The following is a 23,295-nucleotide window of genomic DNA, read 5'->3' as shown; positions in this document are numbered from 1 at the left end:
ATAAATAGTTAGTCAATAATGATTAAAACTCTTGTATTTTATTAATAGTTCCTATTGGACCACAATAAGGAATAGAATGAACATTGTAGTAAGTTCTTGTTTTCTTTTTATTTTTGGAGTTATCGGCGTCCTCGAATTGTCATTTACTTTTGGAGTTGCCGACATCCCAAGATCTGTCGGCCGCTCTAGTTCTCCGGTCCCGACCTCCCAGCCATCCTTTGTTATGACCACCTGATCAAGATTTCCAAATAGCAACATTGTTAGGAGCGTGCCATTGCGGATCAGCCCAAACCGCACCTTGGATGAACACCCATGAAGGATTCCTTGTCCAGCTGCCATGGACCCTTCCAATCAATAGTCAGGTGTTGTCGCCAACTCTGGGAAGCAACCGGAGATGATTGTTGAAGCTTGGTATCAATAGTTCAATGTCGAACTTCACAGAATCTCATAATTCTTTGTATTGTGAAATATGTATGTAGCAACTGTGATGTTAATAGTTTGAAATGAAACATCTGCTTTTAATTGGCCCAAGATCCAAAATTGTCACCTTCGACAGCCACACTAACGTGATCTTAATTAGTTTGCCTATGCCAATTCATGGTTCATGGTTGGAACTCCCCTGGGAAGTACAAGGTTTGGGAACTTTATTTTTGCTGCTATTGGTGGCTTGTGTTCATTGCCCACCAATTTCACCGCCATCTTAAATTTTTGTTCTTTCTACGATTTCCTTGACTTGAGGACAAGGTCATTTTGAAGGGATGAGTAATGATAGGTACAAAATGATATGTTATAATATTCATTAATTTTTGTATTAGATTAATAAGCATAATTAGTTAGTCAATAATGATAAAGGATCTTATACTATATAAATATCTCATATTGGAGCCCAATGAGAAATGGAATGAAAAATATAGTAAGTTCTTTTTTTTCATTTTTTTTTTTAGAATTGCCGGCATCCTTGAATTGCATTTACTTTTCAAGTTGCCAGCATCCTCAAATTGCCGATTAACAAAATTAAAAGAAATGTTCCTATAAATGTGTGTATAGAAAGAGAGAATGTTTTGTGATGTGATCATACCACTAACATCATTTCACACGGGAAAAAAAAAATGAAAAGGCGGGAGAGATGTTCTTAATGAAATGTAAACAAGTTAGTGCAAGTTTGAGAATAATTAAAACTTGGACGAGGTAAAGTGGCCATGCATTTCAATCAAAGAGGAATATTTTTTACAAGAAAAAACTATGCACAAATCCATGATTTGTCAAATGATTTTTTAAATAAATAGTAATCGTTATCAGTCGTCTTATCCCAACTATTTAGAGTCAACCAAAATAAACTCAAATATTTGGTTGAATTAAGAACGTATAACTCTTCAACTTTTACTTCCACAATCCTATGGCTTCCCATGCTAGATAATCAACTTATGTTGCCCTTCAGAAGTACAAGAACCCCCTACTCAAGTAATTTTTGCGTTTTCATGTTATACATATGCAGCTTAGTTTAGTTTTGGTTGGCAGGATTCTTGCAGCTGGCACGACCCAGAGCAAGATATGTGTGACTGATGAGTTGGAACCGTGTAGCCTTTGATCAATAGGAGACTTCCGTGAGATTATTGCAAACTTTCACAGAATATTTGTAAAGGATAAGTAGATTTTCATACCAAATCGTAATGCCAGTTCGTTTCATGCCTTCCTCTATTATATAGGAAAATTTCCTTATCATAATTAACTATGTTAATTCCTTCTATGACTACTTTCTATTAAACAGTGTCATGGCCTTGCAAATCCCTCTCAATGAATCCAAACTCTCGTTCACTATCGATACTAGAATCAAATTTAATGGTACTATTTGATCATATAACATCTTCTGTTCATATATTTGTCGTTTCCTTTCCTTCATATCTACTTTTGGCGCTCATGAAGAAACATTGCAGAATTCTCTCTGAAAAGAGGCTATAAATGCCAAGATGAGCACTCTACTCAGTCACCATATGTAGGATTACTTATCAATGGATCTTCACATTTAAACTTCATCGTGATAGATCAATCAATTGGTTGGTTGCCAAAAAACTCACTTGGGTCAACGACGGAGACTATGTTGACAATCTCTCCATTTTTATTTCAATCTTTTTTCCCCACACTTTCTCCCCATATATCAAGCTTAAGTCCATCTGAATTCTCCTCTATGTGGTCATCAATCAAGGTTAGACTATGCTACAAATGGACATAAATAAAAATTTATTTTATATCGATCTTCATGAGATCATTTACATAGAGCAATCTCCTGGGCATGTTTCAAGATGAAAACCACATAGCATACACAGGAAGCACAAGGTCCCCGTATATCAAGCTTAAGTCCAACTGAATTCTCCTCTATGTGGCCATCAATCAGGGTTAGACCATGCTACAAATGGATATATATAAAAATTTATTTTATATCAACCTTAATGAGATCATTTATATAGAGCAATCGCTTAGGCATGTTACTCAAGATGAGAGCAACATATGCATACACAGGAAGGCTATTTAGGGCCTTAAACAGGGTCCACTGACCTGGTTAACAATTTTTTAATTGTCTTTGCTAAACTTGCTCTATGTAGTAATATCAAAAATCAATTATCATCAAATGACATACTAAAATAGACTCTGTCACACATGTTATTTATGTTGATGGCATATTGTTCGCTAGAAGTGATCATAATGACATATTGAGAGAAAACACTATCCTCAAAGGTATTGTTAATGTAGATTTAGGATGGCTGAAATATTTTTCTAGTAAGATTTGCTGACAACAAAAATGAAGTATGACTATCTTAAAAAAATATGCTATTGATCTTCTTAAAGCAACTAGGCTTCTAGTTTTGAGTGCACAATATCAATTACGAAGACTTACACTACATTAAATAGTAAATATCTGCTTGATGTGACTATCTTAAAAAAATATGCTATTGATCTTCTTAAAGCAACTAGGCTTCTAGTTTTGAGTGCACAATATCAATTACGAAGACTTACACTACATTAAATAGTAAATATCTGCTTGATGACTTGTAGATTTATATAATAATTACCATGTCTGACAACTCATTTATCATTGGGATAGTTAGCCAAAATGTATCAAATTAAAAATATAAGCATTAGAAAGTTATTCTACGGATTCTCAAATATATCAAAAGGTTTCCTGAAAAAAATTTTCACGGATTAAGACTGCTCAATTAAATGATGAGCACTTTTGAGATACTGATTATGTGCAGGAAAAAGTCTATCTCAAGATATTTATAAGATGGTGGTGAGACCTGCAATGGTGGCCTATAAAAGAGAAGCATAAAACTAAGTTAAGTGCTATTGAGATGACAATGGTTAGGTGGATGAGTGACTCTACACTTAGACGACCAAATGTGAAACAAATATTTCCGAGAAAGGGTTGGTGTAGCTCCAGTGCCAAAAAAAATTAGAGAGAGTCATCTTAAATAGTTTGGTCACATTAATCATCTCTGATTAATCAGTTAAAAGAGTAGATGTTTTAGAATTGACATATGTTAGCGTCGAGGTTGACCTTAAAAGACTTGGACATGTATAAAAAATGATCTTAAATTTATTAGAATTAAATGAAAATACGACACTCAATGTGACATAATGGAGAAAATTGATCATGTGGCCAACCCCACTTAGTGGGAGAAAGGCTTATTGTTGTCGTTGTTTTTTTTGTTAACTTTGTCGTCTAGAAAAAAATTAAACAAATTATGTTGGATAAGTTCAAACTTCAAAGCAGAAAGTGAATGTAAAACATTAACCCACTCAACAAGTGAAATAGTGCAGTTAAAAATTTTTTTTTAAATATACTTTGGTTTGCCAATGACACAACCTAAGACATTGCACAATGATAGTAATATCACTATCAATATTGACAAAAATCTTATTTTTCATGAACATACTAAACCAATTGAAAGGGATAGTTAATTTCATACGAGTAGTCCTGCATTCAAAAAATATTATTAGTCATTTTAAAGTTTTGAACAAGGGATGGATGCATTTTCCAAAGCTCCAAGTATCCACAGTTATCTTACTTTCTGAAAAATTTAGAGCTAACAGATATATATACTTCAATTTGATGAGTGTTAATATATTAAAGAAATAATATTAGAAAACATCATATTTGAAGAATAGACTATCATGGTAATATATATTTCTTGTACATTTCTTCTAAATGTGGAAATTTTTCTAATAAGTACGAACACTTTCTTCAATCATTTCAATTTTATCTCCTTCCAATATGTCTATAATTATAAACACCTATGTTTAGTCAATAATACACTAAAAACTATTCTTAAAAGCAGTGATTTTTTTTTTTGTTAACACAATTAATGAGAAGTTTACAACAACAACAACAACAACAACAACAACAAAGCCTTAATCCCACTACGTGGAGTCGGCTACATGAAACTTTTTTCTCCATTGCGTACTATTTAATGTCATATTTTCATTTAGTTCTAATAAATTAAGATCACTTTTTATACAATAAGCCCAATTCTTCCTAGGTCTTCCAAGTCTTCATAGGTCTACCTCTGCCTTTCTTTACACAAGTCGAATCTAAAACATCTACTCTCCTAATCGGATCATCAGATGGTCGACGTTTAATGTGACCAAACCATCTAAGACAACTTTCTCTAATTTTGTCTGTCACAGGAGCTACACTAATCTTATCACGGATATATTCATTTCGCATTTTGTCTCTAAGTGTAAAGACACTCATCCACCTAATCATTCTCATCTCGGCAACACTTAACTTATTAACATGCTACTCTTTTAAAGGCCAACATTCAGTGCCATTGCAGGTTTCACCATTGTCTTATAAAATTTTCCTTTCAGTCTAAGTGGCACTTTTCTATCACACAAAAGACCCGAAAATTAATGAGAAGTTTAGAAAACACAAAAAAATTTCATGTTATTTTATTTATCTTGAGAAAGCATGCAATCAAATGTGTTCTGCAAAAGATATTTTGGTTTGCATTAAAATAAAAAAGGTGCACAATAAATATATGTATGAAAGAACACATGGTAGTCTTAAAATTAGTCACAAAGTAATCAAAGAATATCCAACAATTTCATTAAATCAAGGTTCAACATTGATGGAGATATTTATAAAGGACATTTAAAATAAAATGCCTAGGTGCATGCATTTTTGTAGATAACATACTTTTAATTATTGAAACATCATTGGAACGAGTCAAAAATTTGGGACATGACTAATGATAAGACTAGAGAAGAACTATAATTAGTTTAACAAAAGATTGAGCATCTTATATACAATTTTACTAGTATTAATAATCATCGCCAAAATTATTAGAAGATATATGATACCTAAATGATAGATTTCTATATCTTGAATCTATTCCACAAACGAATGAAATCTAGTAAAACATATAATTTTTAGAGTTAAGGATTATTGCTTAAAATAAAAAAGAGTTATTATGTGATAAGATGTCATGAATACTTAACAAGATAAATTAGGTCAGTTACGGTGCATATATCTAAGTGTTGGTAAAAAATCATAAGATATCTAAATTGAGGATGGCATAAATGAAAATATTATGAAGAATATCTAGCAAAAATACGAAGAAATAACTAAAAATAAATATATGAAAGCCTTACATACATCACACAATTCTCATATACTTACATATGTCACCCTAAAAGTCAGATATTTACATTTATAACACTTTAGTGTCATAATCACATCAAAACCTAAACATGAAAAGGTGCATTTCATTTTAAAAATGTTAGTAATGGTAGTATTTTTTATTTGATATTAAAGATATAAGAATTATGCACCAAAATAACAAAATTAAAGTATTAGATATGTAAATATATCAAAATTATATGGCATGTATACATGTGGCATCCATCGAAGAAAAAGATAATTAAAATAGTAATTATAGGATTTAGATAGATACAAAGAAAGATTAAAAAAAACCAAAAGAGAAAGTAGATAAAATTAGTGTCAAGTGATTAGAAAGTAGAAAAAACAAATTAATATAACATGGATAAAATTTATTCAAAATAATTTATGAAATATAGGTTTAAAATCTTAAGTAGCACTTAACATTAACAAATAAAAATTGAGACTACAGAAATCTCTTCTCAAATAGTTGGGATAGAATAAATGATGATGATTATGACCATGAATTACAATTTCAATCAGAATATTGATACCTTCAAAGTTTAGAAAAATAACACGCTAGTCCAAGACGTAACTATTGCTATTGTTTTTTCATTTTTCTAAGTCCGTACAAACCATATCCCACTTCTCAAGACCTTCAGAAATCTCTTATCCACTTCACATGACATATAACTTACCGTGTTCATGACTCCTAGCATTTTCTACTGAAGATATATTTCAATAACTGAAAGAATCTGCGGTAGCCTGTTGAAGCAGAGATAGCAACAATCATAAAGCACATAAAGTTTAACAAACCATCTGGTCAAGCTAAGCAGACAAAACAAAAATAAAAGACTTAATAAAACCATGACTCATGTCACTAGCTATAGAACAACATAGCCTTTGAGAAGCTATACTGGAATTATGATGCAAAACCAAACGAGCAGTAAAAGAAAGGGGCCTTTACATACATATCACACAATTCTTATCTACTTACATATCTAACACCCAAAATTTACATAAACAGCACTCAAATCCTTAATATCATATCAAAAATATCATTATCCCCTACCTTTTAAAAGTCAAATGCATCTTCTCATGCATAAGTTAATCACATCAAAGTGCAATCACACCAAACGGTTAAATTTAAATCTGAAATTTTGCATGCAAGATAAATAAATCCATAAGATCTGTATGGTATGTATGTGTAAATTTTCCTAAAAGAGAAATACAAAACCTGATAGAACTGTTGAGGTGGTGGCAGATTTGGTAGCGGCGGTTGCCCTTGTGGGAAAGAAGAAGGGGGTAAGCCACCAGACTGAATTTTAGGAAAAAGAAATGTATTAATCAATATAAATTCATAAATTCTTCAGCATAGAGTTAAAAACTTAAACTACAACAACTAGTAATGTTTGGCCAACTTACATGAAACAAAGGTGGCGACAAAAGATGTTGCGGAGCACTGGATGGCGGAAAACCAAGACTGTGAGGCATCTGTGAGGGTAACTGATGTGGGAAATGCTGCATAGGAGGCCTCGGCTGCTGTGGAAGAGGGGGTTGAAGTGGCTGGGGAAACATTCCGGGAGCCTGTAAAGATGGCTGCGGCTGTGGCTGTGGCTGTGGCTGTGGCTGACTGGATACCATCGGCAAATGGGATTGAAGCATCGAGAAATGTGAGAGAGGATGAGGGGGTTGGGGAATGTTACGAATCTGAGAAGAATGGGGAGGGAGTCCTGGAGGACCACTGAAAAATGTCTTAGCTTGCTGTGTTGGCGCAGGAGTGGAAACCACTTGTTGGGAAGGATAGCTCGCTAGTGTTGGAACGGATGCGGTAGCGATGGAAATGGGTGGGTATTGGTGTTGTTGCGGCCTGGCTGGGACTGAAGGTTGGGGTGTAGTTTTTTGACCCTGTAATCCAGCTTGAGCTGGCAATGGTTGATTAGTGTGAATAATAGGTTTGTGTCCTGATGGAGCTGATTGGGGCAAGCTTTGCTGCGGAATAGTGGGCATCTAAGAAGAAGACTCATTCAGAATTTATCCTTTGGTAAGAAAAACAAGCTAAAATGATAGTCGATCGAAATAAAGTAATGGGATTACCACTTGTGGAGGTTGTACCATTCCAAGCATAATTTGTGCCTATAAGATGCAGAGCAATAGATTAGCTACTTTTTTCAATTGTGATAAAAAACTAAAAAATGATGCAGAATCTTTCAAATACCAAATAATTTATGCATGTAAGAAGAAAAAAAGGACTACAATTGAAGCGATAAATGGGTTAAAAACCGCTGCCAATATATTGACAGAAATTGTTGTGCATGAGCAATCAAAAATAGATAAATAAGACTAAAAACAACTAAGGGAGGATGAGGTTTGACACGTGGAAATATATAATTATCATAATAGCAGTATATTTGCGCTTGAATAGCAGTGGAACCGGTCAAGGCCATGTGTTGACTCCAATCTAGATTATAGTGCTATATGACATTCCACGATCTAAGTTCTATGATTAGATCCACTCTACCAACATTGTGGGCTTCACATAATTAATTTTACTACATCTAAACTATGGCATATGCTAACTATTTATTATAGCAATTTACATTATTCATCATTATCATACTCCCTTGTATATTGAGGATATTGTATTTTTCATTACCGTTCACTTCTTGCCTCTACTTGGGTACTAAGATGCCAACTAAGTTGTAGTAATTTATAATTATATTTTCTATCATGGTATTAGAGAGAGAATATTTTTCAATTTATAGTTATATTTTCTATCTTGGTGACTAATGAAGAAGGTAGAGCTATTTAAGATTTTTCTTTAGCGTGTGATTTTGTTATTACTAATACTTTATTCAAGAAAAGAGAAGATCATCTTATTACTTATAGAAATGGATCTAATAAAACACAAATTGATTATTTGCTTATGAAAAGAGAGATCGTCGAGATTGTAAAGACTGTAAGGTCATTCCAAGTGAGGATTTGATTACCCAACATCGTTTATTAGTTATAGATTTTAAAATGAAGAGTGTTAAAATAAATAATACTAGGACTCATCATCGTAGAATTAGATGAGGGAAACTAAAAGACACATAAATTATTTTTATGAGTAAAACTCAAGATTTCAAAATTTGGGATATTCATCATGAAGCAAATGCTATGTGAGATAAAATAACAAACATTATTAAACTAGTAACAAAATATGCACTTGGAGAATCAAAATAAAAATTTTCTTTAAATAAAAATAGTTGGAGGAAAAATAATGTGCAAGAAAAGATAAAATATAAAAAATTATGTTATAAAAATTAGTTTAAATATAAGAGCTTAGAGAATTAGGAAAAATATCTTTATAATAAATTAGATACTAAGAATGGTGAAAAATATATGTATAAACTAACCAAACAGCTAGCAAAACAAAGAGAAAAGAAAATTAATGAAACTCAAGTAAGCTGTATTAAAGATGAAAATCAAAAAGTATTTTTCTTAGAAAAATATATTCAATATAGGTGGGAAAGTTATCTTGATGAACTTTTTAATGAAGTTTTCAAAAATACGATAGACCTAAGTGATTGTAATATCATTAATAATAATAAAACATTTTATTTTTACAGTCGCATTAGTAAAAAAAAAGTTGAGGAGACTTTAAAGAAAACCAATGGTGGAAGGTTTGTAGGACCTGATTATATCCCAATTGAAGTATGAAAATATTTAGGAGAATTGGGAGTTTCTTGGCTTACTAAAATTATTTAAAAATGAAAAAAATTCCTAAGGAGTGGAGGAAGAGTATTTTGGTCCCGATTTTTAAGAATAAAGGGGATGCACAAGAGTATGCAAATTATAGAGGAATTAAGTTGATGTGTCATACTTTAAAATTATGGGAGAGGGTAATTGAACATATGTTAAAACTATTACAAAGATTTCTCTTAATCAATTTGGATTTATGTCGGGCAGGTCTACTATGGAAGCTATACATTTATTGAGAGGTTTGATGGAGAAGTTCAGAGATAATAAGGAGAATCTACATTTAATTTTTATTGATTTAGAAAAAGCTTACAATAAGGTTCCAAGTGATATCCTTTGGAGAGTTTTTGAGAAGAAAGGTGTTGATATGACTTATATTCAAGTCACTAAAGATATGTATACTAGAGCTGTTACATGTTTTCGAACTGAAGGAGGATTGACCAAATATTTTCCTATTTTTGTTGGATTACATCAGGGATCAACTTTAAGCCCATATCTTTTTGTTTTAGTTATGCATGGTCTCACCGGACATTTACAGGAGGATGTACCTTGGTGTATGCTTTTTGCAGATGATATCCTTCTCGTGGATAAGACAAGAGAAAAAGCCCAGAAAAAAATTGAATACATGGAAAGTAATTTTAGTAGTAGTAGCTCTAGTGACAGAAGTCTAACTTTGAGTGATCAAATTATTAAAAGGTGTGAATGATTTACATATCACGGGTCTGTTGTTCAAAGCGATGGTGATATAAATGGGTTGTTGTCGCAATGAGAATGATTAGGCAGATGAGTGGCTTTACACTTAGAGACATAATGCTAAATGATTATCAGTGATAGGGTTGGTGTAGCTCCTTGACTTGTTGCCGGTTAAATTTTTGAAGATTTGAAAAATATGAAAATAAATTTGAAATTTTAATTTAATATGAGAGCTATATAGTTTGGATTTTGAAAGTGGCATGTTTTAATTTTTGAAAAATGAGACCAAATGGATCTCATTCGTCCAATAGTTTGCATAATTGTGTCCGATACCATGAATACTACACATATCTGAAATGTGAGTGTATATCTTGACAGTAGACCCAATCCTGTAAACTAATAAATTTATGACATCTGTTTGGTGACCGACAAGTTCCCCTATTTAATATAAATATGAAATAGAATTTATTTTACCTGGATTCCAAATTCCATATAGAGGCAAGCCCCTATAGTTAATTATATCTCAAATGACGGAGGACACTTGGGAAAACTCTCGACAGTGATCAAAGGATCTCAAGGTTTAGGTTTTCACGGTAGGACGTAGAAAAACAAATTGGGAAAACTCTCGACAGTGATCAAAGGATCTCAAGGTTTAGGTTTTCACGGTAGGACGTAGAAAAACAAATGAGAGTGACTCAAGTAGGAACAATTATTTTCACGAGTCTAAAGAAAAAAGAAGGTACGGGATGTCACAGATCATGAGGAGAAACCTCAGCGACATTCCAAACTATCATAATGTGTGGCTGAGTTTTGGAGACAATGTTATTTAGATGTTTGATCCTGTTAATTTTATTATTTGAGACTTACACTTCCGCAGAGATAAGAGTGTTTACGTCGTTCTGGACGACAACCTCGAAACCTAAGGCAAGTTAGAACTTCCCAAATTATCCTATTGTGTGGCTGAGTTTTGGAGACGATGTTATTTAGGAGTTTAATCCTATCAATTTTATTATTTGGGACTTACATTGAAACTTACACTTGCATGATAATCGATTATGCAAATAGCCCGCAGAGATAAGAGGGTTTACGTCGTTCTGGACGACAAACTCGGAACTTAATGCGAGTTAGAACTTATACTGCTCAGTATGACTGTGCAGAAGCCTAAAAGAAGGTGAGGATTTACATCGCGTTGGGCTAGCTACCTCGAAGACCATCTCCACTTGTAGACCGCTCCAAGCTCCTCGTCGAAGTTGCAGTCCTAAAGTCTAAGGTTTAAAATGTTGTACCATGTGTGTTTCAAGTTTTGGTTTTGTTATCATCATGGGGGGTTAAACTTGATTAGAGCAACACCGATTAGGATCTCATGGTTCCCCGCTCCGGTATCACTATTTTCTTTTGAACTTACTTGGCTTAAACGAGTTGTGAAATTCATTTAAACCGAGGAGATCTCGTTAACAATCGTAGATTACCTCCTCCGAGGGACTCCCGTAAATTCAAAAGTACGTGTTATGTTTTTGTTCTGTTGTTTTTTTAAATGTTGTTTAATTTTTGAAAAACCTTTTTATTTTGAAAATAAAATCGCAATCAATACCTGCATAATATGTTAAAACAAGAGTAAATTGCAATGGTAAAATAACAACAAATAAAAATGTCGGTGTATGTGTCGTATCTGCTGCTGCTATGATATCAGCATCATATGCAAAAATAAGCAAATATAACTGAGAATTTAATGAGCATATTAAATGTGAGCCTCAGCAAGTAAAAGAACCGGTGACACAGAGGAGCTCCCACAACTCCAAACAACAGCTAGCAAGCCTAAACAACGGTCCTAAAGTCTCCTACAAGTCCAGCCAGCAGCTAGGGAACCCCAACAATGGCTATTAATCACCAAACAACAATTCTAAGCTTCCGAACAGCACTCCCTAGCACCAGACAACAGTTTTAAGCTTTTAAACAGCAATTCCTAGCACCAAACAGCAATCCTAAGTTCTCAACGACTCCAAACAGCCATTTTACACTTCCAAACAGCAACTTGGACGTTTCCTACAGCATCCTACAGTGATCGGCAACTCCAAACAGCAACCTAGACACTACCTACAGCTTCCAACAGCGAGCGACAATCTCAAACAGCAATTATACAACCAGTTCTTAGCCCAAAAAGCACTAAACAGCAGCCTAAATCACTTGTATGCTTTCAAACAGCACTTTCTAGCACTTTCCCAGCTCAAAGCAGCATTAAACGACAATCCTAAGCTTCCTAAACAGCTCGCTTAGCGAATCCAAGACAACATTTTAATCTTTCTGAAACAGTGAACATGCAGCCATAAAAATGGTTATTAAATCCTTTACAAGATCAACAAGAATATCGGGTAGAAAAAGCCCTCAAAGCTTGTCTAAAACAATTAAAAAAAATCATGTCAAATGGTGGGAGTGTCAAACACAAATCAGCCCATGTGCGGTCCCAAAATAGTGCATAAATCCTAAAGATGCAAAGATGTGCTTCTCATTAAGCAATGGAAACACTTCTTATATAGAATTAAGGGTTCGGGTGGTGTAAAGACAAAGTTTAAATTTCAGATATGTTAAAATATAAGAGTGGTGTGGTATGCATGTAAATCTTCCTAAAAAAAACAATTCAGATAGGCAAGCTCATTTAATAGACATAAGGCTCTTTATGATTTTGACAAGAAAAGATCCCATAGTGATGGAAGATTTCAATCGTCACTAATCTTTTAATCATGCTTAGTTGTTTATCACACTATAATGATATTCTTAACTTACCACTATCATTTAACTTATAGATAATTACAGAACTTCACATTAGAGTAGAGAATAAATTAGAATCAACCGTTGTGAGATAGTGTTGTGAATCAATGCAGATTAAATGACTTCGAAATGATTTTTAAAGTGCAGATGAAAGAATATAGGGTGCCAATGTAGAATATAAAAAGAGTTACGGAAGATTTACTAGCATACCACTCAGCTCTTATGTAGTTACATATCTAACATCTAGACTTCAAATTGGACATCAATACCACCTTTCAAGTGTGTCCAACGAAAGGAAGCTGCCAACAACAGAGCTCCAGGGAATACAAGTTTCAGAATATTATTTAATTAGGAATGAAATGTAATTTACCTGAAAGAACTCAGAGTGGGAAAATCAAATAAAGGTTAGAACGTACTCAAATCCCGCTTCAGCACAGCTAGTAGCCTCTCAACAAAAGAAGCGGGACGAACAGGCTACGGGCTGTTCGACCGCGGGAGAGAGGAGTAGAGTCGAACGAATGTTCGATTGTGCGAGGAAGAGAGGAGGCGGAGGGCTTCGATGCAGGAGGCGGCGAATGGGGCTCCTAGTCACACGGGAGAGAAGGAACTGGGGGATTCTGAAGCGCGAGAGGGACAGCAGGCGAGCGGGATTCGCTTTGCAGAGAGGAGCAGGGGTTTCGGTTCGCAGAGAGGAGAGCAGACGGGAGCAGGAGAAGAAGGTGGAGGCCGATGCAGGTGAACGCGGGAGAGTTTATGGGCGATCGTGAGAGAAGACCGAGTGAGGGGCCAAACTTTGTCGGGAGCGGGGAAGAGGAGTTCGCGATGCAGAGGGAGGCAAGGTCGAGCAAGGGCGAGCGGGGCAGAGGGTGACGAGGTCGAGTGAGCCCGGGCGGTCTTCGGTTTGTCTGGGAGAAGGATGCGAGGTTAAGCGGTCGAGTGAGCCTGGAGAAGGATCGAATCGAGAGAAAGAGAGGGGAGCCGGCGGGGAATGGTGTCGAATCTCGTCGTCAAAGATGGAGTCGAATGCCTCTAGGAACGCTCGATTTGTATATCCAAAATTTCAATGTGTCTGTTACAGGTGAAACAGTGGGGAATTGATTAACGGATGAATTGATTACCTTCCATTAACACAACAGCTTAATTAGAAAGTAATAAGGCCTCATTAAATTTAATTAAGAATTTAGATGGGTAATTTGAAATTTGAAATTTCAAATTACAGATTGGGTTATCAGCCCAACTCGAGATAATTGGGCTATGGTTAGCTCGAATCGAGTCCAAGTTGAACCTGGGTTGAGCCCGGGTCTGCGTCCCGCTAAAAAAAGTGCATCAATTTTCGTGTCATTTGTGCGTGTGCGTTACCCTAGCAATATGGATGTCATTCCCGACTAAAATTTATATTCCAGACTCCTCGGGGCGGTCCGTTTTGTCATTCGAAAACGTCCAGACAAGTTCGTCGACGGTCCGACCAAAAATGTGTCAACTTCGTGCGTGGTGTAGCGAGTGCTAGAAGTGCGGTGTTTGCGAGTGTTCGAGTCATGGAGGGTTCACCTAAGGCCGTCTGATCCTGTAGGAACTCATTTTCGGGTCATCTACAAGTTGGTCCTTAGCCCTTGCAACTAGGAGTTGAGTGCTTGGAACCACTCATGCGAGTTCTTCACAAAAATGAGTCAAGAAGTGGCTTTGAGTTTTTTAGTCTGCTAAGATAGTCAACAAGGAACTCATAAGGCTAGATTTTGAGTTCTGAGAGTAGGAAACTAAGACCTCAATAAAAATGAGGTCAACACTTCTGTGACGGACAAAATTAGAGAAAGTCGTCTTAGATTGTTTGGACACATTAAGCGTCGACCATCTGATGTTCCGATTAGGAGAGTAGATATTTTAGATTCAACTTATGTTAAGAAAGACAGAGGTAGACCTAGGAAGACTTAGGCTTATTGTATAAAAAATGATCTTAATTTATTAGAACTAAATGAAAATATGACACTAAATATGACGCAATGGAGAAAAAGGATTCATGTAGCCGACCCCACAGAGTGGGATTAAGGTTTTGTTGTTGTTGTTGGTGGTGGTGGTGGTGGTGGTGGTGCTTTGCACAGTCTACATGCATCACTTACTATGCTCACTAACCTATGTAAAGCTTATTGCAATCCCCCGAGCGTCGTCTCCAACCACTAAAACAAAAAAAATACACCTCCTCTAATTGTCACGCCTCTCATCATGCCAGAAGAAACATATAGTTGATTCCGTTTTCAACCACCGTGGCACTTGATTTTCTCTATTTCATGAAATATATATTCACCTCTAAAGTCTACCTATTTTGGTGACGGGCTTTATCAACACTCTTCATTGATGCTCTCCATCAATAATTCAAATGACGCTCTCAATTGATATATATACCTAAGAATATTATAAGTGTCGTTTCTCACACAAAGCTCAACACCAATTCTTTGCAACCAATCAAAAATATTATTTCAGATATCGGCCATACTTATAATGATGTTACAATTTATGAACAATCTTTTGTAACCATTTACTTCCAAACTCAAGATGATACTTCCATGGAAAATTGATCTTATAGGAGAATTTTATCACATCCAAATTATCATACTTGCTATCCAACAATAATTTGATTTGTTTGTTATTTCTTTCTTTATATATTGGACGTTAGAAGAATGTTCTAAAATAGTGACTCAAAAATATGTCCTCCGCAATTCTCTTCTAAAACAATATATAGAAGTCAAAGTTACAATAAAGCATAGTCTCGTTATTGTGTTATACAAACACGGTGACACAAGCACTTGACACTCTCAGCTAACCAAATTCTACAAAGGATAAGCGAAGATATAGATACAAACAAACCTCCAAAACCAAAGTTATAACTATCCAAGACCAATAATTGCAATGGGTACAAAGTGCCTATGAATCAATTATCAATTTTGTTCTAATGTAGATCAATGAATAATCAACCAACTACTAAACCAGCTATTACCACATAATCATGGATATTCATGTCACTCTCTCTCCATAGACACCTAATTGCATCATGAAGGACTCATGAGTTACTCCATAAAATTTTACATAGATTCACTTAATGCTCCGATTAATGGAAGTGGAACAAAAACTTTATGATCAAAGGTTCTAACACCCCAACATACAGCTACAATAAATGCATATGGCCCACGAATCAATTTTCAAATGATGATAAAAGTAGGTCAATGGCTAATCTTTAGTTGTGAGACGCGAGAGATGAAACTTCGTATCATCCCCCCTTCACAATTATATATTATTCTCTCCTCTAACAGCAGTATAATATGTCCCCCAAACTCGGGAAAACCAAAGTTGTACAAATGATTAACCATGCTCTCTAATGGATTCTTTCAAATGAATAGGCAGAATATATCTAGTCTTGCAAGGGGTGTAGAAATAGTGTAAAATGGGACCAAATTAGATTAAGTCGAACAAAAAAAGATTAGCTCATTTTAGAAAGCTTGGACAGCATGGACACTTCTACATTAAGATAGCAATAGTCTGAGCAAAAACTCCACCAAAAATTCTGAGCAGACACTTGAGAAACATTTTAAGGTGAACTCCAAAGGACAACTTGTAAGTGAAATCTCAACAAACTTTCCAACCAGAATGCTCCTAAGTGGACATTCATGGAAGGCCTTGTGATAAAATTCAATTTGCCCAACAACCAAACCAACTCCATGTACAACTTGAAGCACTTGACATTAACTTAGATGATAATCAAACCAAAAATACGAAAAGCTAAATAAGGCAGGTCTAATAAAGAAAATTTGACAAGGCCTATACATGCACCATGCACCATCCACACGCAAGCAAATATTGCTAATGATGACAAGAGCAATCCCAACATTAATAAGGCACATCATACAAATGATCATTAAGGTAACAGCACATTCATTGGCCCTAATTGCAATGGCAAATAAAGACACATACTGTTTTGTCTATGCAGGGTGTGTGATCCAACCATGACAAGCTTCTAATAAAATAGAGAAGTTTGGTTTTTATATAAAAAGGGCCTTCCTGAAAAGCAAACATATTTTTACCATGTTATTAAACAAAAAGTCCTTTCAACATACAGGTTTAAAAATATAGGAAAAAAAAAACTAAGAGAAGCAAACTCTTCATTTCTCTATCCCTTTTGTCTCCATTTAGGACTCTCCCTCGATTCTAAGTTTTCTCAAATAAGTGAACCCACCACTTTCCCACTTTTAATTATTTGCTCTAATCATACCAAATGGGGGCCAACATCTTATTTAGTGTTCCCGCTAGCGGGGGTACAAGAAAAAGAGAATTTGGTAAACAAGATGAAATGAGGGAACCATTAGTTCATCATAATACTCAACAAATAGTTGTCGGAAAAACGTCAACAATCTAAATAAGTGAGAAACCAACAAAAGTAAAAAAGTGAGACAAGCACAATTCATTTAGTACATTTCAATAACACAATTCCTTTTTCAACAAATAACAACACCTAAGTATTTTGAACAAATTCGGAGTTATAACATCCACTTGGATTTCTCGAGGACGAGGAAGATTTATATTGTGTGGGATTGTAGGTGATGTGGAGGGAAGAGATGGAGGTGTAGGAGTGGTCCTATGGTTATTGGAGTGTAAGGTATGTGAGGGTGGGAGAAGAGGAGGGAGAGAAAGATGGTTATGATAATTATGGACTTCCCAATACCCAAAAACAAATTAGCCACCAAGCTTTCCACACAATATTTTCACAAGCAAAATTCAAAATTACTTGATACTAATTCAAAGGTACATAACATGGGTATGCATAAGACTCTTTCAAACTTTGCTGCAGTTATGTATCATTTGGAAAACATTTGAAGCCATAATTACAATCGAACACATGGATTGGTGACAAGTCTAAACAACAAGGATAGCAAATAAACTACAACAACAACAACAACAAAGCCTTAATCCCACTACGTGGGGTCGGCTACATGAATCATTTTTCTCCATTGCATCCTATTTAGTGTCATATTTTCATTTAGTTCTAGTAAATTAAGATCATTTTTAATACAATAAGCCCAAGTCTTCCTAGGTCTACCTCTGCCTTTCTTAACACAAGTCGAATTTAAAACATCTACTCTCCTAATCGGATCATCTAATGGTCGACGTTTAATATGACCAAACCATCTAAGACGACTTTCTCTAATTTTGTCTGTCACAGGAGTTTATTTAAAAAGAAAATTCAGCCAGGTGATTTGCAAGGTGAAGAGGTTTCAGTTTTAATGCAATCTTCAAGCTTTATTTAAAAAGGGTTGGCCATAGAATGTAATGAGTTTTGGGATTTCCAAGATCTATAAAAATTAATTCGGAAAGAGGAAGGGTCGACTGTGCTTCATGCCTTCATGATTTATGATTTAATGCGAGTCGTGAACTTGATGAAGTGCCTTAATTTAAAATTTTACCCAAGTTGCTGCTAGATCATAGTGCCATCTTAGGCAAGTCCTTAATTCATTCTGAATATTTTCAAGATAACAATTGGGTAAGAAGTTCCCAAGCCACCTTGGAATCCCAACAATTAGGAAGTTTAGTACAATATAGGCTATGCTATGTTAATGTTGATCAGGTTCCAAATGTGCCTGCTACAACCAACCATAGAGAATCATAAGGGCCAGAAGCAAAATGAAAGCATTGAAAATTTGCTAGCATCCCAAAAGCATTTTAGGTAAATTCTTTCTTTACAAATATAAATTAACTATGTTGGTAAATTTTTTCAACATTATAACAATGTTTCTACATGGAACCCATCCAGAATGACTAAATAAACTCAACTATATCAAGCCACCAGATAGACTAAGTCATCAAATAAGAGATTGACAGACTCGAGGAAAACTTCATCTAGAGGGTCCAATACCTAGAGTAGATCTCCAACCTCATAATGTTTAAGAAAAGCAACATTAAGTAGAGAATGTGACAACTATCTCAACCTCAACCAAAAATTGCTCAGTGGCAAATGCCCTATATCAATGATCTCCACTCAACAATCGGACATCATATGTTAGGCATCCTCACACCTCGAAGCATTATCAAATTCCATTAAGCCGAGATAATGAGAAAAAGATCAACTTGCAATCAAAGGAACTTTCTGTTATCAATATCAAGGATTACCTTCACACAAGGGTTATCCAAAAAACAAGTTGTTGTCTCTCACTGCGTTTAGTTTTATCATAATTCACAAGATTTTGGCTATACTAATAGTGCTTTAGTTATTACTGAACTGAATATCTTAATTGTATCTTTCAGCTCAACTTTAAGTTCACTTAATAGTCTTAAATCCACATTCTCTCACATATTCCTAGTGCAGGAGCACAATATTCAAATTTCATACTACTCAAAGAGACAACAGTTTGTTTTTTTGGATTATCTTCAAATATCTTGGGATTCTAATTACAACTTTTAAAGGATCCTCATTTGGATTATTCATGTGTTGACTTACTATACTGACAGAGTATGCAATATTAGGTTTTCTATGTGATAGGTAAAGTAATTTGTTCATAAGTCTTCAATATCTTCCATCATCAAGTGGACTTCTTTCTTCACTTCTGTTTAGCCTTTTGATGGAATTCACTGGTGTATCTGTAGGTTCACACCCAAGTAATTAAATTTTACTTAACAGATATAAGATATATTTCCTTTGGGATATGACAATTCCCTCTTTAGATCGAGCCACCTCTATTACTGTCGGTCAACTTTTTGATGATTTGAAAATTGAAAATAATTTTAAAATTTAATTTAATATAATAGGTATATATTTTTTATTTTGAAAATAGCGTGTTTTAATTTTTGAAAAATGAAACCAAATGAATCTCATTTGTCTAATAGTTTGCATAATCATGTCTGATATCGTGAATACTATACATTTTCGAAATGTAAGTTTATATCTCGGCGGTAGACTAAATCCCTCGTTTAAGCACACATAAGCAATGTCGTTATTGTTCTCGCTACCTAGATCCTAGACTTATCCTAGTCCGATGATTTATATGTGGCATTAACAAATGTCCCCAATTGCAGGAGGATTTGAGTGTAATATTCAAGCTCAAATCTCGGTGCACTGGGTTTCACTATAGGTCAAGTCATGACGGGGATTCCACTATTGATTTAATTAAGGAAGCATGAAGTACGTCTCGATGCATCCTCATGTCTAGTGTCTTAATCAGTTTGTGAATCAGAGAAGTGTCTAGTTTCATTATTCATTCGAAAATTAGGTAGATAAACGCTCACATAGATGTGCTCCTCAAAATCTAAGAAACCTACACTGAAAAATTAGGTAGATGAACTCTCACATAAGGTGTGCTTCTAGAATCTAGGAAATCTATACTGAAAATTAGGTAGATGAACTCTCACATATGGTGTGTTCCTAAAATCTAGAAAGTCTACACTGAGAATTAGATAGATGGACTCTCACCTCGGGTGTGCTCCTAAAATCTAAGATGCCTACACTTTTAACTTGAGCTTAAAGTGATTTAAGTTGTTCTACCATCAATTAAGTGTTTTTCAACTAATCCTCAAATATTTCTAAGTGTCTTCCAAGTAATTAAATCAGAAATTCTCATTTTTTTTACTTAATCATTTAACAAAAGTAACAAACAAATGAAAAGAGAAGGTTGAACCACTTCCAAAACTAACAAATTCAATGAGGAAATAGCAAGTGAATCAACCTAAAAGCGTTTAAAATCTTTCAACAACTGTAATTAAATAGACTATCGAGAAGAGTGCTTAAGTTTGTTCCAAGACAATGTTTTGATCGGCCCAAAAGTCTTCCAATTTAGTAAGAAAAAGAAAGGTCCAAAAGGCACCAAATAGACTTAGAAAAGCGCGGACCAAAAGCTATGAGATGGAATAAAGAAGCGCAACCCTTAAGCCACTAAACGGACCCACGAAGAGCAGCTCGTAAGCCGCCAAACGGGCCCAAAAGGGTGCAGCAAAACCCGCCCCTAAACAGTTCCAAAACTGTGCATTTAAAAGCTTCAAAATCAGAGTTTAACGATTCCAAAACAGCTATCAATTACTCAAAATAATTATTTCACACTTCCAAACAATTACCTACAGCAGCTTCTAGGCTCTCACAACCCTTAAATGATCCCAAACAGTATCTATATGAACCTGAACATCAACTAAATGGGCCCAACGGCAACTATAGCACCCAAACAGCTACCTACAGCAATTTCTAGGCTCTGGCAGCACTTATTTGACCACAAATATCATCTATATGAGCCCGAACATCAACTACATGGGTCCAAACAACAACTACAGCATCCAAACATCAATTTTAAACAACCTACCGCAGTTCTAAGTTTCTCACAGCTTTTAAACAGCTACCTACAACAGTCTACAGCTATTGGCACCTCCAAACAACAGGTTTACAGCAATTGACAACACCCAAACATCAATTTTAAGCAACATACAGCCGTCCTAAGCTTTTCACGGCTTTCAAACAACCACCTACAACAACCTAAAGCTATTGACACCTCCAAACAGCAGGTCTACAACAATTGACAACACCCAAACATCAATTTTAAGCCACCTACAGCAGTGCTAAGCTTCCCACAGCTTTCAAACAGTCACCTACAACAGCCTATAGCTATCGACACCTCCAAACAGCAGGTCCACAGCAATGGACAGCACCCAAACATCAATTTTAAGCGCAGCCTATATCTATCGACACCTCAAAACAGCAGGTCCACAGCAATGGACAACACCCAAACATCAATTTTAAGCAACCTACAACAGTCTTAAGCTTCCCACAGCTTTCAAACAGCTACCTAGAGCAGCCTACAGCCATCGGCACCTCCAAACAGCAGGTCCACAGCGATGGACAGCACCCAAGCAGCTTGCACAGCTCTCCAAACAGTTATCGCAGCACCCTACATCACTACACAGCATTTTTAACACCTCCCAACCATAATTCGCAGCACTTGTAAGCTACACACAACACTTAATTAACTCACAAAATATATTTTTAGAACTTCCAAAAATCAGTACTTAGATGGGGCTCAAAATCTGTCTTTCAAGGCTTCAAAACGACACATAAAACTACTTCAAAACAGTGCGCAAATCAGCATTAAAATAGTGCACAAAACCCTCAAAATCTGGTAAACCAGCCCCAAAATGACCCTATGCAGCACCAAAAACTGCACTCAAACTGTCTCGATGACTGCATTAATTGGCTCAAAACCAATACTTACATGGGGTTAAAAAATATATAAATTTTTCAACTTTCTCAAAACAACACAAGAATGTGGTAAAACACTATTTTCAACCCTCTCAAAACAATGAACGTGTGAGAAAAGAAACATGATCATAGATATTATCTTTTATAAATCTTTGATAATCCATAAAGTATTTCTCCACCGAATAACCCAAGCAATCATATCTTTATTTCATGAGCATTTTATTTTTTCATAAAAAAAAAATGAGATAATAATTGCAGTTGAACATTCATCTCAATGTACATATTGATTTTTAAATAAAAGCTTTCCCATTCTTAATGATAGATTAGCATAAGCGCAGTTGGTTAGAGAATAAAAATTAAGCAATCCCTTCAGGCAGATTTGTAATATGAAAATCACTAAGATAATACAACAACAACAACAACAACAAAGCCTTAATCCCACTACGTGGGGTCGGCCACATGAATCCTTTTTCTCCATTGCGTCCTATTTAGTGTCATATTTTCATTTAGTTCTAATAAATTAAGATCATTTTTAATACAATAAGCCCAAGTCTTCCTAGGTCTACCTCTGCCTTTCTGATTTCACTAAGATAATGAAAAAAAAAACAAAGGATTCTGCATTCTGATTTCATTTTTGCATAATTCTTCTTGACAACAAAATATTCAAAACAAAGAATTATTTGTCTCTTTCATTCTCAAGTGATACTTACCTCAAACAGAAGTGGTGAGGAAGGAGGAAATCGACGGCTTCGGTCAAATGTGAGAGGCGTTCGGTCGAGAGAGCGGCAAGCCGAGAGAAAGGGAAAAATGAAGCAGGCGAGAGCGAGCTTTCGACTGAGAGAGTGAAAACAGGTGTGTCTCAAGTGAAGAGGGATCGTGCAGTCGAGACAGAAATGAGGGAGCGGGAGAGGCGAGTGAAAGTTCGCTTTGCAGAAAGGCAAGGGAAGCGAGGGAGAAAAGGGGAGGTCGATGCAGGTGAGCGCGGGAGAGCTTCTAGGCGAGCGTGAGAGAAGAGCGGGTGAGGGGTCGAACTTGTCGAGAGCGGGGAAGAGGAGTTCGCGATGCTGAGGGAGGCAAGGTCGAATGAGTGCGAGCGGTCTTCGGTTTGTCTGGGGGAAGGAGGCATCGGATGCAGTGAGGAGGAAAGGGGTATGCGAGATTTCGATTCAGAGGGAAAGGAGTCGAATGGGAGAAAGGAGTTCTGTCGAGCCGCCCAGGCGAGCGG

The 23,295-nt window shown here is 35.6% G+C and overlaps 1 protein-coding gene across 1 annotated transcript in view; it reads right to left on the bottom strand.

Annotated features, from left to right (window-relative positions):
- Nucleotides 1-23,295, bottom strand: part of LOC110017887 (formin-like protein 20) — a 33,308-nt gene that overhangs the window by 3,248 nt on the left and 6,765 nt on the right. Inside the window, exons 3-5 of the mRNA XM_020715042.1 lie at nt 7,754-7,792; nt 7,082-7,666; nt 6,894-6,974 (exon numbers count right to left, since the gene is read on the bottom strand). Coding sequence (XP_020570701.1) covers nt 6,894-6,974; nt 7,082-7,666; nt 7,754-7,792 — 705 coding nt within the window. The remainder of the gene's footprint in view (nt 1-6,893; nt 6,975-7,081; nt 7,667-7,753; nt 7,793-23,295) is intronic.

This window comes from Phalaenopsis equestris, unplaced genomic scaffold (assembly GCF_001263595.1).
Source record: "Phalaenopsis equestris unplaced genomic scaffold, ASM126359v1 Scaffold000002, whole genome shotgun sequence".
Lineage (NCBI taxonomy): Eukaryota > Viridiplantae > Streptophyta > Magnoliopsida > Asparagales > Orchidaceae > Phalaenopsis > Phalaenopsis equestris.
Note: the sequence above shows the minus strand (reverse complement) of the source record. Positions and strands in the feature narration are given on the sequence as shown.